This window comes from Ylistrum balloti, unplaced genomic scaffold (assembly GCF_031769215.1).
Source record: "Ylistrum balloti isolate Yb309-2 unplaced genomic scaffold, AGI_CSIRO_Ybal_v1 Utg369856, whole genome shotgun sequence".
NCBI lineage: Eukaryota > Metazoa > Mollusca > Bivalvia > Pectinida > Pectinidae > Ylistrum > Ylistrum balloti.
In genome coordinates this window covers 849,743-867,248 of record NW_026782006.1, presented here as the reverse complement: position 1 = coordinate 867,248, position 17,506 = coordinate 849,743, and the positions used below count along the sequence as shown (strand labels likewise).

At 36.8% G+C, this 17,506-nt stretch overlaps 2 protein-coding genes across 2 annotated transcripts; one reads left to right on the top strand and one right to left on the bottom strand.

The window, feature by feature from the left end:
• The first annotated feature begins 740 nt into the window (after positions 1-740).
• LOC132545762 (EGF-like repeat and discoidin I-like domain-containing protein 3) lies at positions 741-14,903 on the top strand. The gene is made up of 9 exons (XM_060209451.1): positions 741-787; positions 6,059-6,125; positions 9,217-9,309; positions 10,311-10,412; positions 10,697-10,886; positions 11,093-11,206; positions 11,847-12,014; positions 13,588-13,721; positions 14,751-14,903. The coding sequence occupies exons 1-9, from the start codon at positions 741-743 to the stop codon at positions 14,901-14,903; spliced, it is 1,068 nt and encodes a 355-aa protein (XP_060065434.1).
• On the bottom strand, positions 7,739-9,192 carry LOC132545732 (mucin-3B-like). Its single transcript, XM_060209421.1, has 2 exons — positions 8,638-9,192; positions 7,739-8,545 (listed from the first exon to the last, which is right to left on the bottom strand). The coding sequence occupies exons 1-2, from the start codon at positions 9,190-9,192 to the stop codon at positions 7,739-7,741; spliced, it is 1,362 nt and encodes a 453-aa protein (XP_060065404.1).
• Positions 14,904-17,506: the final 2,603 nt, after the last annotated feature.

The window sequence follows — 17,506 nt, the reverse complement described above, 5'->3', positions numbered from 1 at the left end:
TCGGTCTCAGTAGTACATAGACCATGGATACCGTGACCCGTGTCCTCCTCTTCTAACAAGGTCTATTTATCGGTCTCAGTAGTACATAGACCATGGATACCGTGACCCGTGTCCCCCTCTTCTAACAAGGTCTATTTATCGGTCTCAGTAGTACATAGACCATGGATACCGTGACCCGTGTCCCCCTCTTCTAACAAGGTCTATTTATCGGTCTCAGTAGTACATAGACCATGGATACCGTGACCCGTGCCCTCCTCTTCTTACAAGGTCTATTTATCAGTCTGTAGTTAAACCCTCAGATTCATTAGAGACATTTGTATTCTTATATTTCATTTCAGTATAAAAACTTTTACATGTTGCTGAAGCTGAGTCAAATGGGATTCTTGTTACTAATGTAACGATAGTATCGGTGTTTGTCATAGACAGAGTTGATGTGGTAGGGAATTTAACCGTTAGTTAGTCAGAGGGGAGACATTTGTCAACATTGATATAAATATCTATTGTTTGGTTTACGTAAGTCACACACCATAGTTAAGAATCCTGTGTCTGAGCTAACACAGTATATTTAATGTCAAGCAATGTAACCGAGAACCAGTCTAAATCGTCTGATCTCAGACATTAACTAGAATCCTTATACTGCTATGCAACAGAGAAATCGAGGATAAAATCGCGGGGATAACGACAGGTCTGGAGAATTGCCGGAAGTTTTACAGACGTGCTTGTTTTGACCGCCGAGAAGAATGATTGTTTTACTACTTTTAGTTACAGCGACTGCAGCAGATGATGGGTAAGTTTATATATTGTAAATTGATAGGATGACTGGCCTGATAGATCTTTGTTTTATCAATAAGGGAAATATTTATTATCATATTCTAATATTGTACACGTGTATCAACGAACATATAGATTTAAAATACATTAGTACAGGAGATGTTGATAATAATAACTTCTTTATAGGTACTTATGTAGTTTGTTTGTAAGTACCTTGTGTTTCTATAATAACCTTTCATTAGCGGATGACAAGTGTTTAAAGTAATTATGCCCAATTCAGATAATATTCCTGTAGGCAAAATGACAAACATTTCATGTAATGGGCTTAATGACAACATGTCATTAATAGGCTTAAAGGCATCATGTCATGTTATAGGCTTAAAGACATCAAGTCATGTAATAGCCATACTGACAACATGTCATGTAATAGACTTAATGACAACGCGTCATGTAATAGGCTTAATAACAACGTGTCCATGTAATAGGCTTAATGACAACATGTCATGTAATAGGCATACTGACAACATGTCATGTAATAGACATACTGACAACATGTCATGTAATAGGCTTAATGACAACATGTCATGTAATAGCCTTAAAGACATCATGTCATGTAATAGCCATACTGACAACATGTCATGTAATAGACATAATGACAACGTGTCGTGTAATAGGCTTAATGACAACGTGTCATGTAATAGGCTTATAGACATCATGTCATGTAATAGACATAATGACAATATATCATGTAATAGGCTTAATGACAACGTGTCATGTAATAGGCTTAAAGACATCATGTCATGTAATAGCCATACTGACAACATATCATGTAATAGACATAATGACAACGCGTCATGTAATAGGTTTAATAACAACGTGTCATTTAATAGGCTTAAAGACATCATGTCATGTAATAGCCATACTGACAACATATCATGTAATAGGCTTAAAGACATCATGTCATGTAATAGCCATACTGACAACATATCATGTAATAGGCTTAATGACAACGTGTCATCTAATGGGCTTAATGACAACATGTCATTAATAGGCTTAAAGGCATCATGTCATGTAATAGGCTTAAAGACATCATGTCATGTAATAGACTTAATGACAACGCGTCATGTAATAGGCTTAATAACAACGTGTCCATGTAATAGGCTTAATGACAACATGTCATGTAATAGGCTTAATGACAACGCGTCATGTAATAGGCTTAATAACAACGTGTCATTTAATAGGCTTAAAGACATCATGTCATGTAATAGACTTAATGACAACGCGTCATGTAATATGCTTAATAACAACGTGTAATGTAATAGGCTTAATGACAACATGTCATGTAATAGGCTTAATGACAACGCGTCATGTAATAGGCTTAATAACAACGTGTCATTTAATAGGCTTAAAGACATCATGTCATGTAATAGACTTAATGACAACATGTCATATAATAGGCTTAATGACAACGTGTCATGTAATGGACAACAACGTGTCATGTAATAGGCTTAATGACAACGTGTCATGTAATAGGCATACTGACAACATGTCATGTAATAGGCTTAATGACAACTTGTCATGTAATAGGCATACTTACAACGTGTCATGTAATAGGCTTAATGACAACGTGTCATGTAATAGGCATACTGACAACGTGTCATGCAATTGGCATAATGACAACATATCATGTAATAGGCTTAAATGCATCATGTCATGTAATAGCCATACTGACAACATGTCATGTAATAGACATAATGACAACATGTCATTTAATAGGCTTAAAGACATCATGTCATGTAATAGACTAAATGACAACGTGTCATGTAATAGACAACAACGTTTCATGTAATAGGCTTAATGACAACGTGTGATGTAATAGGCTTAATGACAACATGTCATGTGATAGCCTTAAAGACATCATGTCATGTAATAGCCATACTGACAACATGTCATGTAATAGACATAATAACAACGTGTCCATGTAATAGGCTTAAAGGCATGTCATGTAATAGGCTTAATGACAATCGTGTCCATGTAATAGGCTTAATGACAACATGTCATGTAATAGGCTTAAAGACATCATGTCATGTAATAGCCATACTAACAACATATCATGTAATAGGCTTAATGACAACATGTTATGTAATAGGCATACTGACAACATGTCATGAACTAGGCTAAATGACAACGTGTCATGTAATAGGATTAATGACGTGTCATGTAATAGGCTTAATGACAACGTGTCATGTAATAGGCTTAATGACAACGTGTCCATGTAATAGGCATACTGACAACATATCATGTAATAGGCTTATTGACAAATGTCATATAATAGGCATACTGACATCATGTCATGTAATAGGCTTAATGACAACGCGTCATGTAATATGCTTAATAACAACGTGTAATGTAATAGGCTTAATGACAACATGTCATGTAATAGGCATACTGACAACATGTCATGTAATAGGCTTAAAGACATCATGTCATGTAATAGCCATACTGACAACATGTCATGAAATAGCCTTAATGACAACGTGTCATGTAATAGCCATACTGACAACATGTCATGTAATAAACATAATGACAACGTGTCATGTAATAGGCTTAATGACAACGTGTCATGTAATAGGCTTATTGACAACGTGTCCATGTAATAGGCATAATGACTACATATCAGGTAATACACAACAACGTTTCATGTACTAAACATAATGACAACATGTCATGTAATAGGCTTTATGACAACATATCATATAATTGGCTTAATGACAACGTGTCATGCAATAGCCATACTGACAACATGTCATGTAATAGGCTTAATGACAACGTGTCATGTAATAGGCTTAATGACAACGTGTCCATGTAATAGGCTTAAAGACATCATGTCCTGTAATAGGCTTAATGACAACGTGTCCTGTAATAGGCATACTGACAACGTGTCATAAAACAGGCATAATGATAACGTGTCATGAAATATGAATAATGACAACATTTCATGTAATAGGCTTAATGACAACATGTCATGTAATAGGCATACTGACAACATGTCATGTAATAGGCTTAAAGACATCATGTCATGTAATAGGCTTAATGACAACGTGTCCATGTAATAGGCATACTGACAACGTGTCATGTAATAGACATAATGACAACGTGTCATGTAATAGGCTTAATGACAACGTGTCCATGTAATAGGCATACTGACAACATATCATGTAATAGGCTTATTGACAAATGTCATATAATAGGCATACTGACAACATGTCATGCAATAGGCATAATGGCAACATGTCATGCAATAGGCATAATGGCAACATGTCATGTAATAGGCTTAATGACAACGTGTCATGTAATAGGCATACTGACAACATGTCCATGTAGTAGCCATACTGACAACATGTCGTGTAATAGGCTTAATGACAACATGTGTAATAGGCCTTCACTTTCCCCTACTGCCAATTTATTTAATTATGGGGTTGCTGCACCCGTCTAGATTTGAAAAAAATTCAATCACTTTAGATTTTCCTCAGTCGCCTCCTAGGCTTCAAAATTCAGGAAAATCACTGACGAGTCCTGGAAGGAGGAAACAGCAGTATGATGTAGAATCACTGACGAGTCCTGGAAGGAGGAAACAGCAGTATGACGTAGCATCACTGACGAGTCCTGGAAGGAGGAAACAGCAGTATGATGTAGCTTCACTGACGAGTCCTGGAAGGAGGAAACAGCAGTATGATGCAGTGGAATTCATTGTTATTCTTTACTCTATCTAATATTTGACCATTGAAAAATGGTAATTACTTGTGTGTCTTTCGTACAATCCTTGTATTTAAAGGTGTTATTCACTTGTGTGTCTTTTGTACAAACTTTGTATTAAAAGGTGTTATTCACTTGTGTGTCTTTTGTACAATCTTTGTATTCCTCCTATGAATAGAAAAGAGACGTAAGTTTTTCCATCAGAAACTGTTCTATTACGTGTGCTTTACAGTACAGCCTGTGTTAGGAAAGGAACACATTTATTTACTATTTCTATATTTCTTTACTCGTTTTTCCTTTAAATATAAGCCGTAGTAATAATGAATGAAGAGAAGAACCGAGATGTCTCCACAATCTACAATGTACTTGTACGTCATTTGCGGATTCATTTTCTTTTGTCTCCTTTCGATATATTTCACAACGTATTTCTCAAAGCCATCCCGAGAGCTGATAAAAGTACTCCAAAGAGCACGTTTCGACAGAATGCTTTTCAGTGTTTACTCTGGATACTCTAAAACTAAATTTTCAAGAACGAAAATTCAAACTATGTAAATAGAACAATTATAAACAAAATATCTGTTATGCCTGGATGTACTAAGTGAGAGTGAAAGTGTCAGAGAGAGAAATTGGCCAGAGACAGCGGATCGAAAGGAAAACAATGGAATCGTCTGATTTTCTTTACTTATATTTAGGGGTAATTCGAAAACAAATTTTTCACATTGTGAAGAATTACTAAAACGGAGCCCCATATTGAATGTGAGATGTACATAAACTGACCATGACAATGGTGGTTGTGTAATCGGAGTAGTCTTTCCCATTTTTGTTTGTTTGATAAGGTTTTACCCTGAACTAAGGTTTCCCATTTCGGACAGTTAGGCATCACGTACTTGTGATTTACAATGTTTCTCATTTCGCAGTATTTGACACCACGTAGTCATGCTTTATAAAAAAAATTTCCTATATCGGAGAGTTTGACATCACGTAGCCATGTTCTACAACAAGGTTTCCCATTTCAGGATGTTAGATATCACGTGGTCATGTTCTACAACAAGGTTTCCCATTTCAGGATGTTAGATATCACGTGGTCATGTTCTACAACAAAGTTTCCTATTTCAGAGGTTTTCCATTTCAGAATGTTAGACATCAAGTTGTCATGTTCTATAATAAGGTTTCCATTTCAGAATGTTAGACACCAAGTTGTCATGTTCTATAATAAGGTTTCCCATTTCAGAATGTTAGACATCAAGTTGTCATGTTCTATAATAAGGTTTCCCATTTCAGAATGTTAGACACCAAGTTGTCATGTTCTATAATAAGGTTTCCCATTTCAGAATGTTAGACATCAAGTTGTCATGTTCTATAATAAGGTTTCCCATTTCAGAATGTTAGACATCAAGTTGTCATGTTCTATAATAAGGTTTCCCATTTCAGAATGTTAGACATCAAGTTGTCATGTTCTATAATAAGGTTTCCCATTTCAGAATGTTAGACATCAAGTTGTCATGTTCTACAATAAGGTTTCCCATTTCAGAGTTTTCGACATCAGATACCCGAGTGTCGTCGTAGCGGCCCAGGATGACGGTAACGTTTCCTTACAGGTAACTTGAATGTCTGAAATTTCCCGAGAGAGATAACCAGAAACAACATGCTTGAACGTAATACCTTCCTTATAATCATTGCAGACTCCCAGAGGTGTTATTGGATAACTTTACGATCTACGATAACAGGACGCTTCTTAGTTGTATCTGTCAGCATCTAATATTTTGATATTCAATAAACAAGGTGTATTGTGCCTTATTAATACGTTACTGAACTCAAACCTGACGACCTACGATATTTTACGTTATATCGATATCATCGGATAGTACAATAAATCACGATGTTTATTCTACAAGGAAACATGTTTGCCTATTTATAGAAGCACATTGAAAACTCTGAAGCCAAATTGTTAATTGGATTGAATACTAGCAAGTATACTTCTGATAAAAAAGGGTAAAAGAAAGCTTATATCTAATTAAATAAAAACAAAAGATTCACGTGTGTGTACATTCTTTGTATAGATATAGACGTTAACTACATCCTCACTAGAGTCTTTCCTTTGTTAACAGGCTGGTTGATGTAAATCTATCCATTGTTGGCAGGCTGGTTGTTGTAAGTCTATCCTTTGTTGGCAGGCTGGTCATTGTAAGTCTATCCTTTGTTGGCAGGCTGGTCATTGTAAGTCTATCCTTTGTAGGCAGGCTGGTTGATGTACATCTATCCTGTGTTGGCAGGCTGGTCATTGTAAGTCTATCCTTTGCTGGCAGGCTGGTTGTTGTAAGTCTATCCTTTGTTGACAGGCTGGTTGTTGTAAATCTATCCTTTGTTGGCAGGTGGTTGTTGTAAGTCTATCCTTTGTTGGCAGGCTGGTTGTTGTAGGCTGGTTGTTGTAATCTATCCTTTGTTGGCAGGCTGGTTGTGGTAAATCTATTCTTTGTTGGCAGGCTGGTCATTGTAAGTCTATCCTTTGTTGGCAGGCTGGTTGTTGTAAATCTATCCTTTGTTGACAGGCTGGTTGATGTACATCTATCCTTTGTTGGCAGGCTGGTTGTTGTAAATCTATCCTTTGTTGGCAGGCTGGTTGTTGTAAGTCTATCCTTTGTTGGCAGGCTGGTTGTTGTAAGTCTATCCTTTGTTGGCAGGTGGTTGTTGTAAGTCTATCCTTTGTTGGCAGGCTGGTCATTGTAAGCCTATCCTTTGTTGGCAGGCTGGTTGTTGTAAATCTATCCTTTGTTGGCAGGCTGGTTGTTGTAAGTCTATCCTTTGTTGACAGGCTGCTTGTTGTAAGTCTATCCTTTGTTGGCAGGCTGGTCATTGTAAGTCTATCCTTTGTTGACAGGCTGGTTGATGTACATCTATCCTTTGTTGGCAGGCTGGTTGTTGTAAGTCTATCCTTTGTTGACAGGCTGGTTGTTGTAAGTCTATCCTTTGTTGGCAGGTGGTTGTTGTAAGTCTATCCTTTGTTGGCAGGCTGGTTGTTGTAAGTCTATCCTTTGTTGGCAGGTGGTTGTTGTAAGTCTATCCTTTGTTGGCAGGCTGGTCATTGTAAGCCTATCCTTTGTTGGCAGGCTGGTTGTTGTAAATCTATCCTTTGTTGGCAGGCTGGTTGTTGTAAGTCTATCCTTTGTTGACAGGCTGCTTGTTGTAAGTCTATCCTTTGTTGGCAGGCTGGTCATTGTAAGTCTATCCTTTGTTGACAGGCTGGTTGATGTACATCTATCCTTTGTTGGCAGGCTGGTTGTTGTAAGTCTATCCTTTGTTGACAGGCTGGTTGTTGTAAGTCTATCCTTTGTTGGCAGGTGGTTGTTGTAAGTCTATCCTTTGTTGGCAGGCTGGTCATTGTAAGCCTATCCTTTGTTGGCAGGCTGGTTGTTGTAAATCTATCCTTTGTTGGCAGGCTGGTTGTTGTAAGTCTATTCTTTGTTGACAGGCTGGTCATTGTAAGTCTATCCTTTGTTGGCAGGCTGGTCATTGTAAGTCTATCCTTTGTTGACAGGCTGGTTGATGTACATCTATCCTTTGTTGACAGGCTGGTTGATGTACATCTATCCTTTGTTGGCAGGCTGGTTGTTGTAAGTCTATCCTTTGTTGGCAGGCTGGTTGATGTAAATCTATCCTTTGTTGGCAGGCTGGTTGTTGTAAATCTATCCTTTGTTGGCAGGCTGGTTGTTGTAAATCTATCCTTTGTTGGCAGGCTGGTTGTTGTAAGTCTATCCTTTGTTGACAGGCTGCTTGTTGTAAGTCTATCCTTTGTTGGCAGGCTGGTCATTGTAAGTCTATCCTTTGTTGACAGGCTGGTTGATGTACATCTATCCTTTGTTGGCAGGCTGGTTGATGTACATCTATCCTTTGTTGGCAGGCTGGTTGTTGTAAGTCTATCCTTTGTTGGCAGGCTTGTTGTTGTAAGTCTATCCTTTGTTGACAGGCTGCTTGTTGTAAGTCTATCCTTTGTTGGCAGGCTGGTCATTGTAAGTCTATCCTTTGTTGACAGGCTGGTTGATGTACATCTATCCTTTGTTGGCAGGCTGGTTGATGTACATCTATCCTTTGTTGGCAGGCTGGTTGATGTACATCTATCCTTTGTTGGCAGGCTGGTTGTTGTAAGTCTATCCTTTGTTGGCAGGCTGGTTGTTGTAAGTCTATCCTTTGTTGACAGGCTGGTTGATGTACATCTATCCTTTGTTGGCAGGCTGGTTGTTGTAAGTCTATCCTTTGTTGGCAGGCTGGTTGTTGTAAATCTATCCTTTGTTGACAGGCTGGTTGATGTACATCTATCCTTTGTTGGCAGGCTGGTTGTTGTAAGTCTATCCTTTGTTGGCAGGCTGGTTGTTGTAAGTCTATCCTTTGTTGGCAGGTGGTTGTTGTAAGTCTATCCTTTGTTGGCAGGCTGGTCATTGTAAGCCTATCCTTTGTTGGCAGGCTGGTTGTTGTAAATCTATCCTTTGTTGGCAGGCTGGTTGTTGTAAGTCTATCCTTTGTTGACAGGCTGCTTGTTGTAAGTCTATCCTTTGTTGGCAGGCTGGTCATTGTAAGTCTATCCATTGTTGGCAGGCTTGTCGTTGTAAGTCTGTCCTTTGTTGGCAGGCTTGTCAGTGTAAGTCTATCCTTTGTTGGCAGGCTGGTCATTTTAAATCTATCCTTTGTTGGCAGGCTGGTCGTATGACCCAGGACTTGCACGTACTGCCCGGACCAAATGGAGGTTCTGTGTACTTGGAGGACGTAGACCTACGTCACATTATCCAGGTAATATTACTTTATCCATTCCCAGGTGATATATTGTACTCAGAGCTCATATATCTTCTCTGTATCATACTTGTGGTACGCGAGATCGATGGTCTCAACCATACCACACAACTGACCTGAGTCTAGTAACTTTGCGGAATATTCTCTATATCCAACAAGAAATGAAGTGAGTTAAGTGGTGGTGATTCCCAGTCTTCACATATTAAACTTCCTGTCCAGTTCTACCGGCAGTATTCAGTTGGAACTTGCCAGGATTGATCCTTAGATGTAACCACTGGTCTAATTTTAAGGGTCAGTCACCGTCTGAAAATTGTTTACTTCTTCTCCTGTTCCACTGATACTATTCAGCTGAAAATTGGTAGGAATAATGAGAGGGTGTTCAACATGGAAGCAATGGGAGGCATTTTGTAACATGTTTGCAAAATCTTTCATTTCTTCAACAACACATATTTTTTTTTAAAATCCTCAAGTTCCACAAGTGAGATTGATCTAAAAATTTTAGTGATTGATCCTGCCATAGTTCTGATAAAATTTACATATTTTTATTGGCGTTCCGAAATCAAAACACAAAACTGCTTCTTCATTTCCAATGGCATCATTAAGCAGTGAAGGGGGAAGGGGAGCTAAACTGGAACAGTGTTGGTATTTTTTATTAACTAAATAGTTAATATGATATTTGTTTTAATCCTTTAATCATTGTTCCCACTACCACTGTTACTGTTATTTATAGATCTTTATAGTCAGGTGACCGTTCACGCTGACTGGCCCATTGTTATGTATGCTGTTCTGTAATTCGACAATGACGATCTGCTTTGTATGTTTACTTGTACAGGACAATTATTCTAGATTTTGTTATGGTTAAACTGTAAAATTCACTTAATGGGAGGAACATCCTTTTTGATAGTAAACACACTGCTAAATTTGGATGAAACCGTCTATAGAAAAACTTTTTTTGTCCGTGTTTAAGTGGTTGTTTAAATGGATTTTTTTAAATGTTTAAGATTGCTACTAGTTTACCACCTGTTTGGTCTGCGCATGCTCATGTTGGATTCTTCGGCACCTTTAAAGGAGAAGAGAAGGTTGACTTGAAACTTGAAGCAGAGGTACTACTTATACAATACACTGAAAGTACACAAAAGTGAATGTGACGTTAGTACACTAGATACTACAGCTGGTCGGAATTCCTCGACTAGATTTTATTGCTAGATTTCTAAAAAATTTATGTCTTCTACTAAAATAACATCCGACTATCATGAATATGTGAAGCATTCAATGTAAACACAGATATATGTTTAGCGATCCCATACCGTGGTCGTAGAATTGTATTATTTTCAATGTAACCGTTAGAAGCAACTTACAAATACCACAAATATGAATTCGCTTTGAGGATCCAGAAGGCGGTACCATCACCTTCGCGCTTGTCGCCGGAGATCTTCCACCAGGTATCAAGCTGAACGGCACAACCGGTCACGTGGTGGGCGAGGTTCCTGATGAAACCAATAGCTACTCATTCACAATCCGTGCATTAGACTCGCATAATAAATACGCCGATGCTGTTTTCAGGATGGAAACATTAGGTATAATGTATCTTGTCTTTACTGTTATGACAATATATTGTGGTGGAAAATGATTATTTCTGTAAAATTATTTTGTTATCAGATAAAATAGAAATCTTCAATTTATGTGTTTGGTAATTTATACATGTATAATAATATGGTTAATTAAAGATGTGGTTACTACGTGCTGTTTTTTCAACGATAAGTAAATTGAATCTATATTTCAGAATTTGATCATTGTACGTCGAATCCTTGTCAAAACAACGGAGAGTGTACGGATACGAAGGCAGGGTTTACCTGTAACTGTACAATAACCTTCGGAGGCCAAAAGTGTGAATACGGTATGTAAAACAGCGTGAGTACTGGAGTCAAGATTTTTGTAGAAAAAGGGGGAGCGGATTTCCGAAACTTTGGATGGATGGGGTTGCTGGATGATTTGTCAATTAACTCTACATATAAAACACTTAGCGAGAAAGATCAGTTCCCACGAGACATCGCCTACATGTATTCACTTTGTCTTTTGTGATTTCATTCCAAGACCAAACTTTTCAATATCTTAAATTATATGTATATATCAAAACTTTAGGGAGGCAGACTTATAAAGGCATAGTCTGTAATAAACGTAATGTAGACTATTTTACCGAATATTCTGAAATTACCACTTTTGCGGAGATGTCAATTTGGGCTGCATCCTTTCATCCGAGGGTTTTTTTTTTTTTTTTTGTGAATGGTATGGTACATCTCTTTACGTTCATATTGTTCTACCTTTTATGTCTGGTTTGGTGTCTGATCATCCTGTTGTATGATACATTATACTGTATATCATTTAGCAAGAAATTTGTTCAGTGACATAGTGATACGTCACATCATTAAAACAATGAATTGGACATAGAAATCCTTTTTCTGTTTCAAACTCAGATTTTCAAACGAAGAAGAGTTCCTATGTTTGATAGAAATATCGTTTTCTCCCTCTTTTTCTAGCATGTACTAGTCGGGCTGTTGGTGTACAGCACCGGTACACCATACCCGACGCTCAGATGACTGCCTACCAAACCTACAGTACGCTTTTGCCATCCAATGGTAGATACGCCGCCAGCGGCTACGGATGGTGTGGAGAAGACTCCAACTCATGGCTCCAGATCGATTTAGGTAAGTAGAGAAAGAACATGGTACTGTATACACACAAAAAAGAACGTTTTTCTTATGTGGCTTGACCTAATTCTATCTGTGGATATGGTCTTGTGTGGAAACCCACACAATCGTGCTGGTGACTCCCTGTCGTACCCCGGACGGCTAAGTGAGAAGCGAATGTTTTACCACAGCGCGCCACCTGACGACGTTAACAGGTGTACTTAAAATTCTTCTGAAATATTCAGACAGTTCAATGGAAATTATGAAATTTATTGCATTAGGGAGCACCGACCTAGATTTTAATATTTCGATCAGTTTGTAGTTTTCTCCGTCGCCGCATAGGCTTCAAAATGTAGGCCCTTAGCATCACCGACGAATCCCAGAAGGACTTCGCAGCTATATGATTCCTATGATTCATTCTTTGGCATACTTTACCTGACTTATTATTTGTTTTAAAAGATACTATCACTTATGTGTCTCGTGTACGTTTCCCTTCTTCAAATAATCTGGTTGATAATATATCTTATTCCTACATAAGTCTACACCTACTTTAGATGACTGTCCAAAAACAGATTGGGAGGTGCACTTACCCGAAAATTCAATCAATTTCGTATTTTTTAATATTGAATTATTTCAATGACGTTTTCTGAACCGTTCCAGTATTCAAATAAGATTAATTAAAAAGTTACATGGAGGAAAAACTCAGTTCAATATTTTACAAACGTTGCATTGTTTTAAGGTTATTTCATCACAGTAAATTGAATTTTTCAATAGATGTATGATCTGATCCGCTGATTCCATTTGAAAACATGAATGTTTGTTTTCGCCTAAATTGGACACGCGTTTCCTCTTATCCAAAGTGGTTTATATTTCCATTGTATTTACTGTATTCGACTTTGCAATAATTGATATGTTATATCTGTATTTGATTATTAATATCAATACTAGACGTGTTTGTGTAGGAACTCTAGCAGCATTTCATAAAACCTTTCTGGACTTAGTTTCCCTGTGGATAATGCGAACGAAGTCTGATGATTAGTGCGAAACACTCAATTAAATATGTTTTTTTGTTAATAACATAAACTTGATATTTAAGTTCAAATTGCTTTTATCAAAGTTAAATTCAATGATTGACTCAGTTTAAAAAAAATGAAACAGATATATTGATTTGCAGCTAAACTATATCTTGAGGGTGAAAATCAAGACTCATACTTTTGACTACAGGTCAGAATTGGAGATGTCCTCGACTGTAAAATGCTATACCCTTGCACCTCGTAATTATATTGTAAAAGAGGATTACTATTGACGAACAGTATCTCCCATTGTCCGAGATGTTTATAACTCGCATATTTAATCACTGAAGATTGAAGACTGAGGAAAATCCAAAGTGATCGAAAGAAAAGTCAAAATCTAGATGTTGAAGTGCACCAGTCTCATATTTCCATAAATTCCATAATTTTCATATATGAGATCATTTAGGTCGATTTCAAGTAGTTGTGTACATTCTAAACTGGTCGAATGAATTAAAATGTGGCACGAAAGAATACACCTTTAAGTGTAAAAGAGAAATTATTTACGATTACCACGACAGGTAACCTGACTAGGATCTACAGAGTGATGACCCAAGGCTATTCTCGTTCCCAGTACACGACAGCCTACACCCTAGCCTGCAGCACTGACGGTAACATCTTCCAGAAAATCAACGGCACGAACGGAAATGATTATGTATGTATAGGGAAGATGTCTTTAACAATGGCACGTTTCGATACACGTTTTAGATTAAACACAGTAGTGTAGCCAAATAATGAATTAAACTACACCAAAATCTGGACTCTCAGCATCACTGACTAGAAGGACAAAACAGCTGTATGATGCAGTTAGTTTCTGTCTTTACTGTATCTAATCCTGAATTTGTATTGATGATTTGTATCTATAGGTACTATTGACTATGACTCATAGTGATACTTAAAGGATTTAAACTTAGGAGATTTAAGAAAATTAGAATCGGGTGAAATGGTTTTTTGATATAGATGCCGATGTGCACTATCTTGTATTTCGCTTTCAATCTGGAACATAGAGGCGATTTATAACTGCGTGCAAATCTCGTTACTTTTTTATCTTCTTATTTATCTAATGAAAGTTGTGGTTAAAAGAGATGAATTTAATGGTTCAGAGAGTACTGCAGCAATAATATGTGTCTGAACAAATTTCAATACAATAGGTTAGAGAGTAGCCTAACCATTACCTATATGTTTATGTACATCCTATCGTATAAAGATGATATTTACACAAAAAAGCTATGTATATAAATATCATGGTATGGGTTAGAGAGTAGCTACCGTTTGCCTCTCAAATCACCCCAATAATTTCAGCTTCATTTTGTAATTTTAAAAAATCGGAAAGTTGTCATGTTCTCTGTGTATGTCAGCAATCTTCTGATCTTCTAGAAATTCTTTGCTGAAATTAATGTCAACAAGCAGTTAAAACATTGTCACGATGTTACCTGTTATTAATGGTCGTGATCGCATAATTATATATAGCAGTATATGATAGTGAGCGACTTTTGGAACACCAAGTGTTATTTATCACATAATGAAATTTCTACTGAAGTTTTCCAAACGACTAGTTGTTTGTTAATGTTTAATTGGTACAGTATAGTGTAATTGGCATAGCCTATTCATACAACGATTAAAGAGCTGAATGATGAGAACCGTTTATTCAATGACTATGTATGTATATTTAATTACCTTTCAGACATTTCTTGCGAGATATTCATCAAGCCCGTACTTCCAAAATCTACCAACGCCCATAGTTGCTAGATTTATTCGTTTCCATCCCACCTCTTATTCAAGAAGACCTTGTTTAAAAGTGGAAGTCTACGGATGCCATGTGTACGGGTCTGAATGATCGTTTCTATATTAAAACAAAGGATGCTTCATTGAGTCTCGTTTTTAGTTGTTTATATAGCTCAGCAACTTGAACTTTAAAAGATAGATTTTTGTTGGATAAAATTTAGGAAAATGAATGCTTTGTGCTCCCGAATGATGTCGTTTGCTTCAAGAATCAAGACTAACATGTCAACATAACCATAAACCAATCTTAAATTCAATGAAACTAGGGCAAGCTATGAACAAAAGAAAGATATACTCGGAGATTCTGAAAAAGTACAAGAAAATAAGACAGGGTGTTCCGCAAGAGTAAAGGTCTTTTGCTTTATCGATGACACACGCCATGTAAATCTTGGTCAATCCAAACACGTCCAGCTTCATATCATACAAGGAAATAGAATATTTGTCATTGACATCACTATGACGACCGTAAAACTTTCCCATTATTTCCATCAATCTGCATCTTTTGAAACAATGTGTTGAGAGTTTGTCCGCCAGTAAAAACGTCTTGCTCGAACGTCTTGATAATGGGAACATGCCGAATCAACTGCGACATGTGTACACCATAGTTTAGATGCAGGAATGTTTCTATCCAGAAATGGAAATTTTACTCGAGGGAAATTGAAATCATTACGCTTATCATACAGTTTGATGTCAAACTGTCCATGTTGGTTCATTGTAGGTAAAGATCGAGATAAGAAAGCTATTGTAGAAGAGTCTGTTGTGTCCTCGATTTCCAATTCTGGTGGGTTGATACGATGGACGTGGTCAATAAATTTCTGATTCAAAGACAAGATGTCTTTGATATCTCTGAAAGTGAAACTGATCGACTTTGCAAAGTATTTGTTGCCTGTTTTGATAAGTTCCTCGATAAATTCAGCCTCGTATGAAATAAAAAATAAGTCAACCAACAGAGGGGAACAGTTAGTTTTCAAAGGTTTGCCAAAAGTCTGTTATACGGTCTTGCCTTCAAACTCAACTGATGTTGTCAACCAGATTTCGCCTTCTTACTTCTTCTTTGATTTCACGAAAAATAGTATAGTTCACAACCATATATTTGTACCACCGTCCACCTTTCTTGGAAAGCTATCGTAACAAGAGCTGAAGGTATTCTTTCTGTTTGGAATGGGGTATGGTAATGTACAGTGGAGATATCAAATGTTCTTATTAAAGAAATGCTTAGAGTTGTGCTGAAGATTGTCAAAAAGCTTCACAGGAACCATGTAACGTTTTATTGTGGGCTCGTTTAGCTGTTAAACCGAGCCTTTGTCAAAACTGAGAACTGCCATTCTAAATACAAAATGTACTATCAAATCTGGGTTTACACGGATTCCCGAGAAATATTAACAGTGGAGGTCCGTATCCTTATCATTAAAAGGCAATTTAAATTATTGCAATATTGTCGCACGTTAGACAGTATTTCTTCTTAGGAAAGATTGCATAACGTATAGATAGGCAATCCCTCATAATCAAGAAATCCTAGTTCTTTTGTACACACGAAATATAATAAAAAAAGTTCTTACATTTCAAGATGTTAATTCTGAATGATGAACCTAACGGGTTCAAATATTTAGGCCAATTCATGGAAGGCTCTCGTAGCTTAAAATTTTGGATGATTCTTAAATTAACAGTTACTATGTGTTCAGTCAATCAAGGCAATACCATGCTCTCTATATGGTAAACAGGTTAAAGATCACAATCATCGAAAAAAATACTTCTTATATCACATGGAAATATACATAATGACAAGATCTATAAATTGAAATTTGAGAAAAATAATTGAAGGACTTAATCAGGCCGATTGATATTGTCAATCAGGTAACAAGCACTCGAATTCAGTTTATTTCATTTGACCAAAGTATATTGTAATTGTGAGTATATGTCTTAGTCTGTCCAGAGTATTTTTTCTTACTCTGTTCATCTCTGGAGAACCATGAAAGGATCTGATTTAAAGATCATGAACCTGTTCTGTATGTGTTTTAAATGAGTATGGTACATTTCCAGCTACACTGACAATTGTAGCCATTTTGAATAATGGCTCTAAAGAGGTTACCGTTATTTCATTTCTAGGAATTTCTAAGATATCTCCCTGATAAAATACAGGGATGACGACAGACTTGATTATAGGTGTGCCTGCCAAATTTTAACTTCATTGTTTCCAGATGGCATCCACTGTCCACTTTTAAATTTGCTGGTACTCTTATCTTACATTTACGTCGGTGAACTACTGAAAAGAGCTTCACAATACAGAAACATAACAAACCTCTACAGAATCGATTCTGTGTACATTGTGAACTTGATGGATTATCTATGTTCGACACCAGCAGATATTTGGATTATAAAGGTTAAGTCTGTTTTAAAAAATTATTGTGTCATTTTCCCTATTTTTCTTATTGTTGTCACTTTTAGTATTTATAAAAAAATGTCTTACTCCCTGGTTGTGCATAATTGTTCTGACAGTGATTTTGAGAAGAGAAAAGGGACAAAGATCTAACAGATATCATGATGAAATTGATAATATGGAAATATAAAAGTATTCAAGATTTTATCTTCTGCACAAGCAGTCTTTGAAAACTGCATTTCTGTGAGTTTTCTAAAAACGTCTGTTTCCTTTAAAGACAG

Excerpts from the sequence above, each read along its gene's own strand:
- LOC132545762 (XM_060209451.1), top strand. The coding sequence starts at position 741 with ATGATTGTTTTACTACTTTTAGTTACAGCGACTGCAGCAGATGATGG. Across the intron at positions 9,310-10,310 it reads ACCTACGTCACATTATCCAG|ATTGCTACTAGTTTACCACC; the intron begins GTAATATTACTT and ends TAAATGTTTAAG. Across the intron at positions 10,413-10,696 it reads ACTTGAAACTTGAAGCAGAG|GATCCAGAAGGCGGTACCAT; the intron begins GTACTACTTATA and ends ATTCGCTTTGAG.
- LOC132545732 (XM_060209421.1), bottom strand. The coding sequence starts at position 9,192 with ATGACCAGCCTGCCAACAAAGGATAGACTTACACTGACAAGCCTGCCA. Across the intron at positions 8,546-8,637 it reads CCTGCCAACAAAGGATAGAT|GATAGACTTACAATGACCAG; the intron begins GTACATCAACCA and ends CTGTCAACAAAG.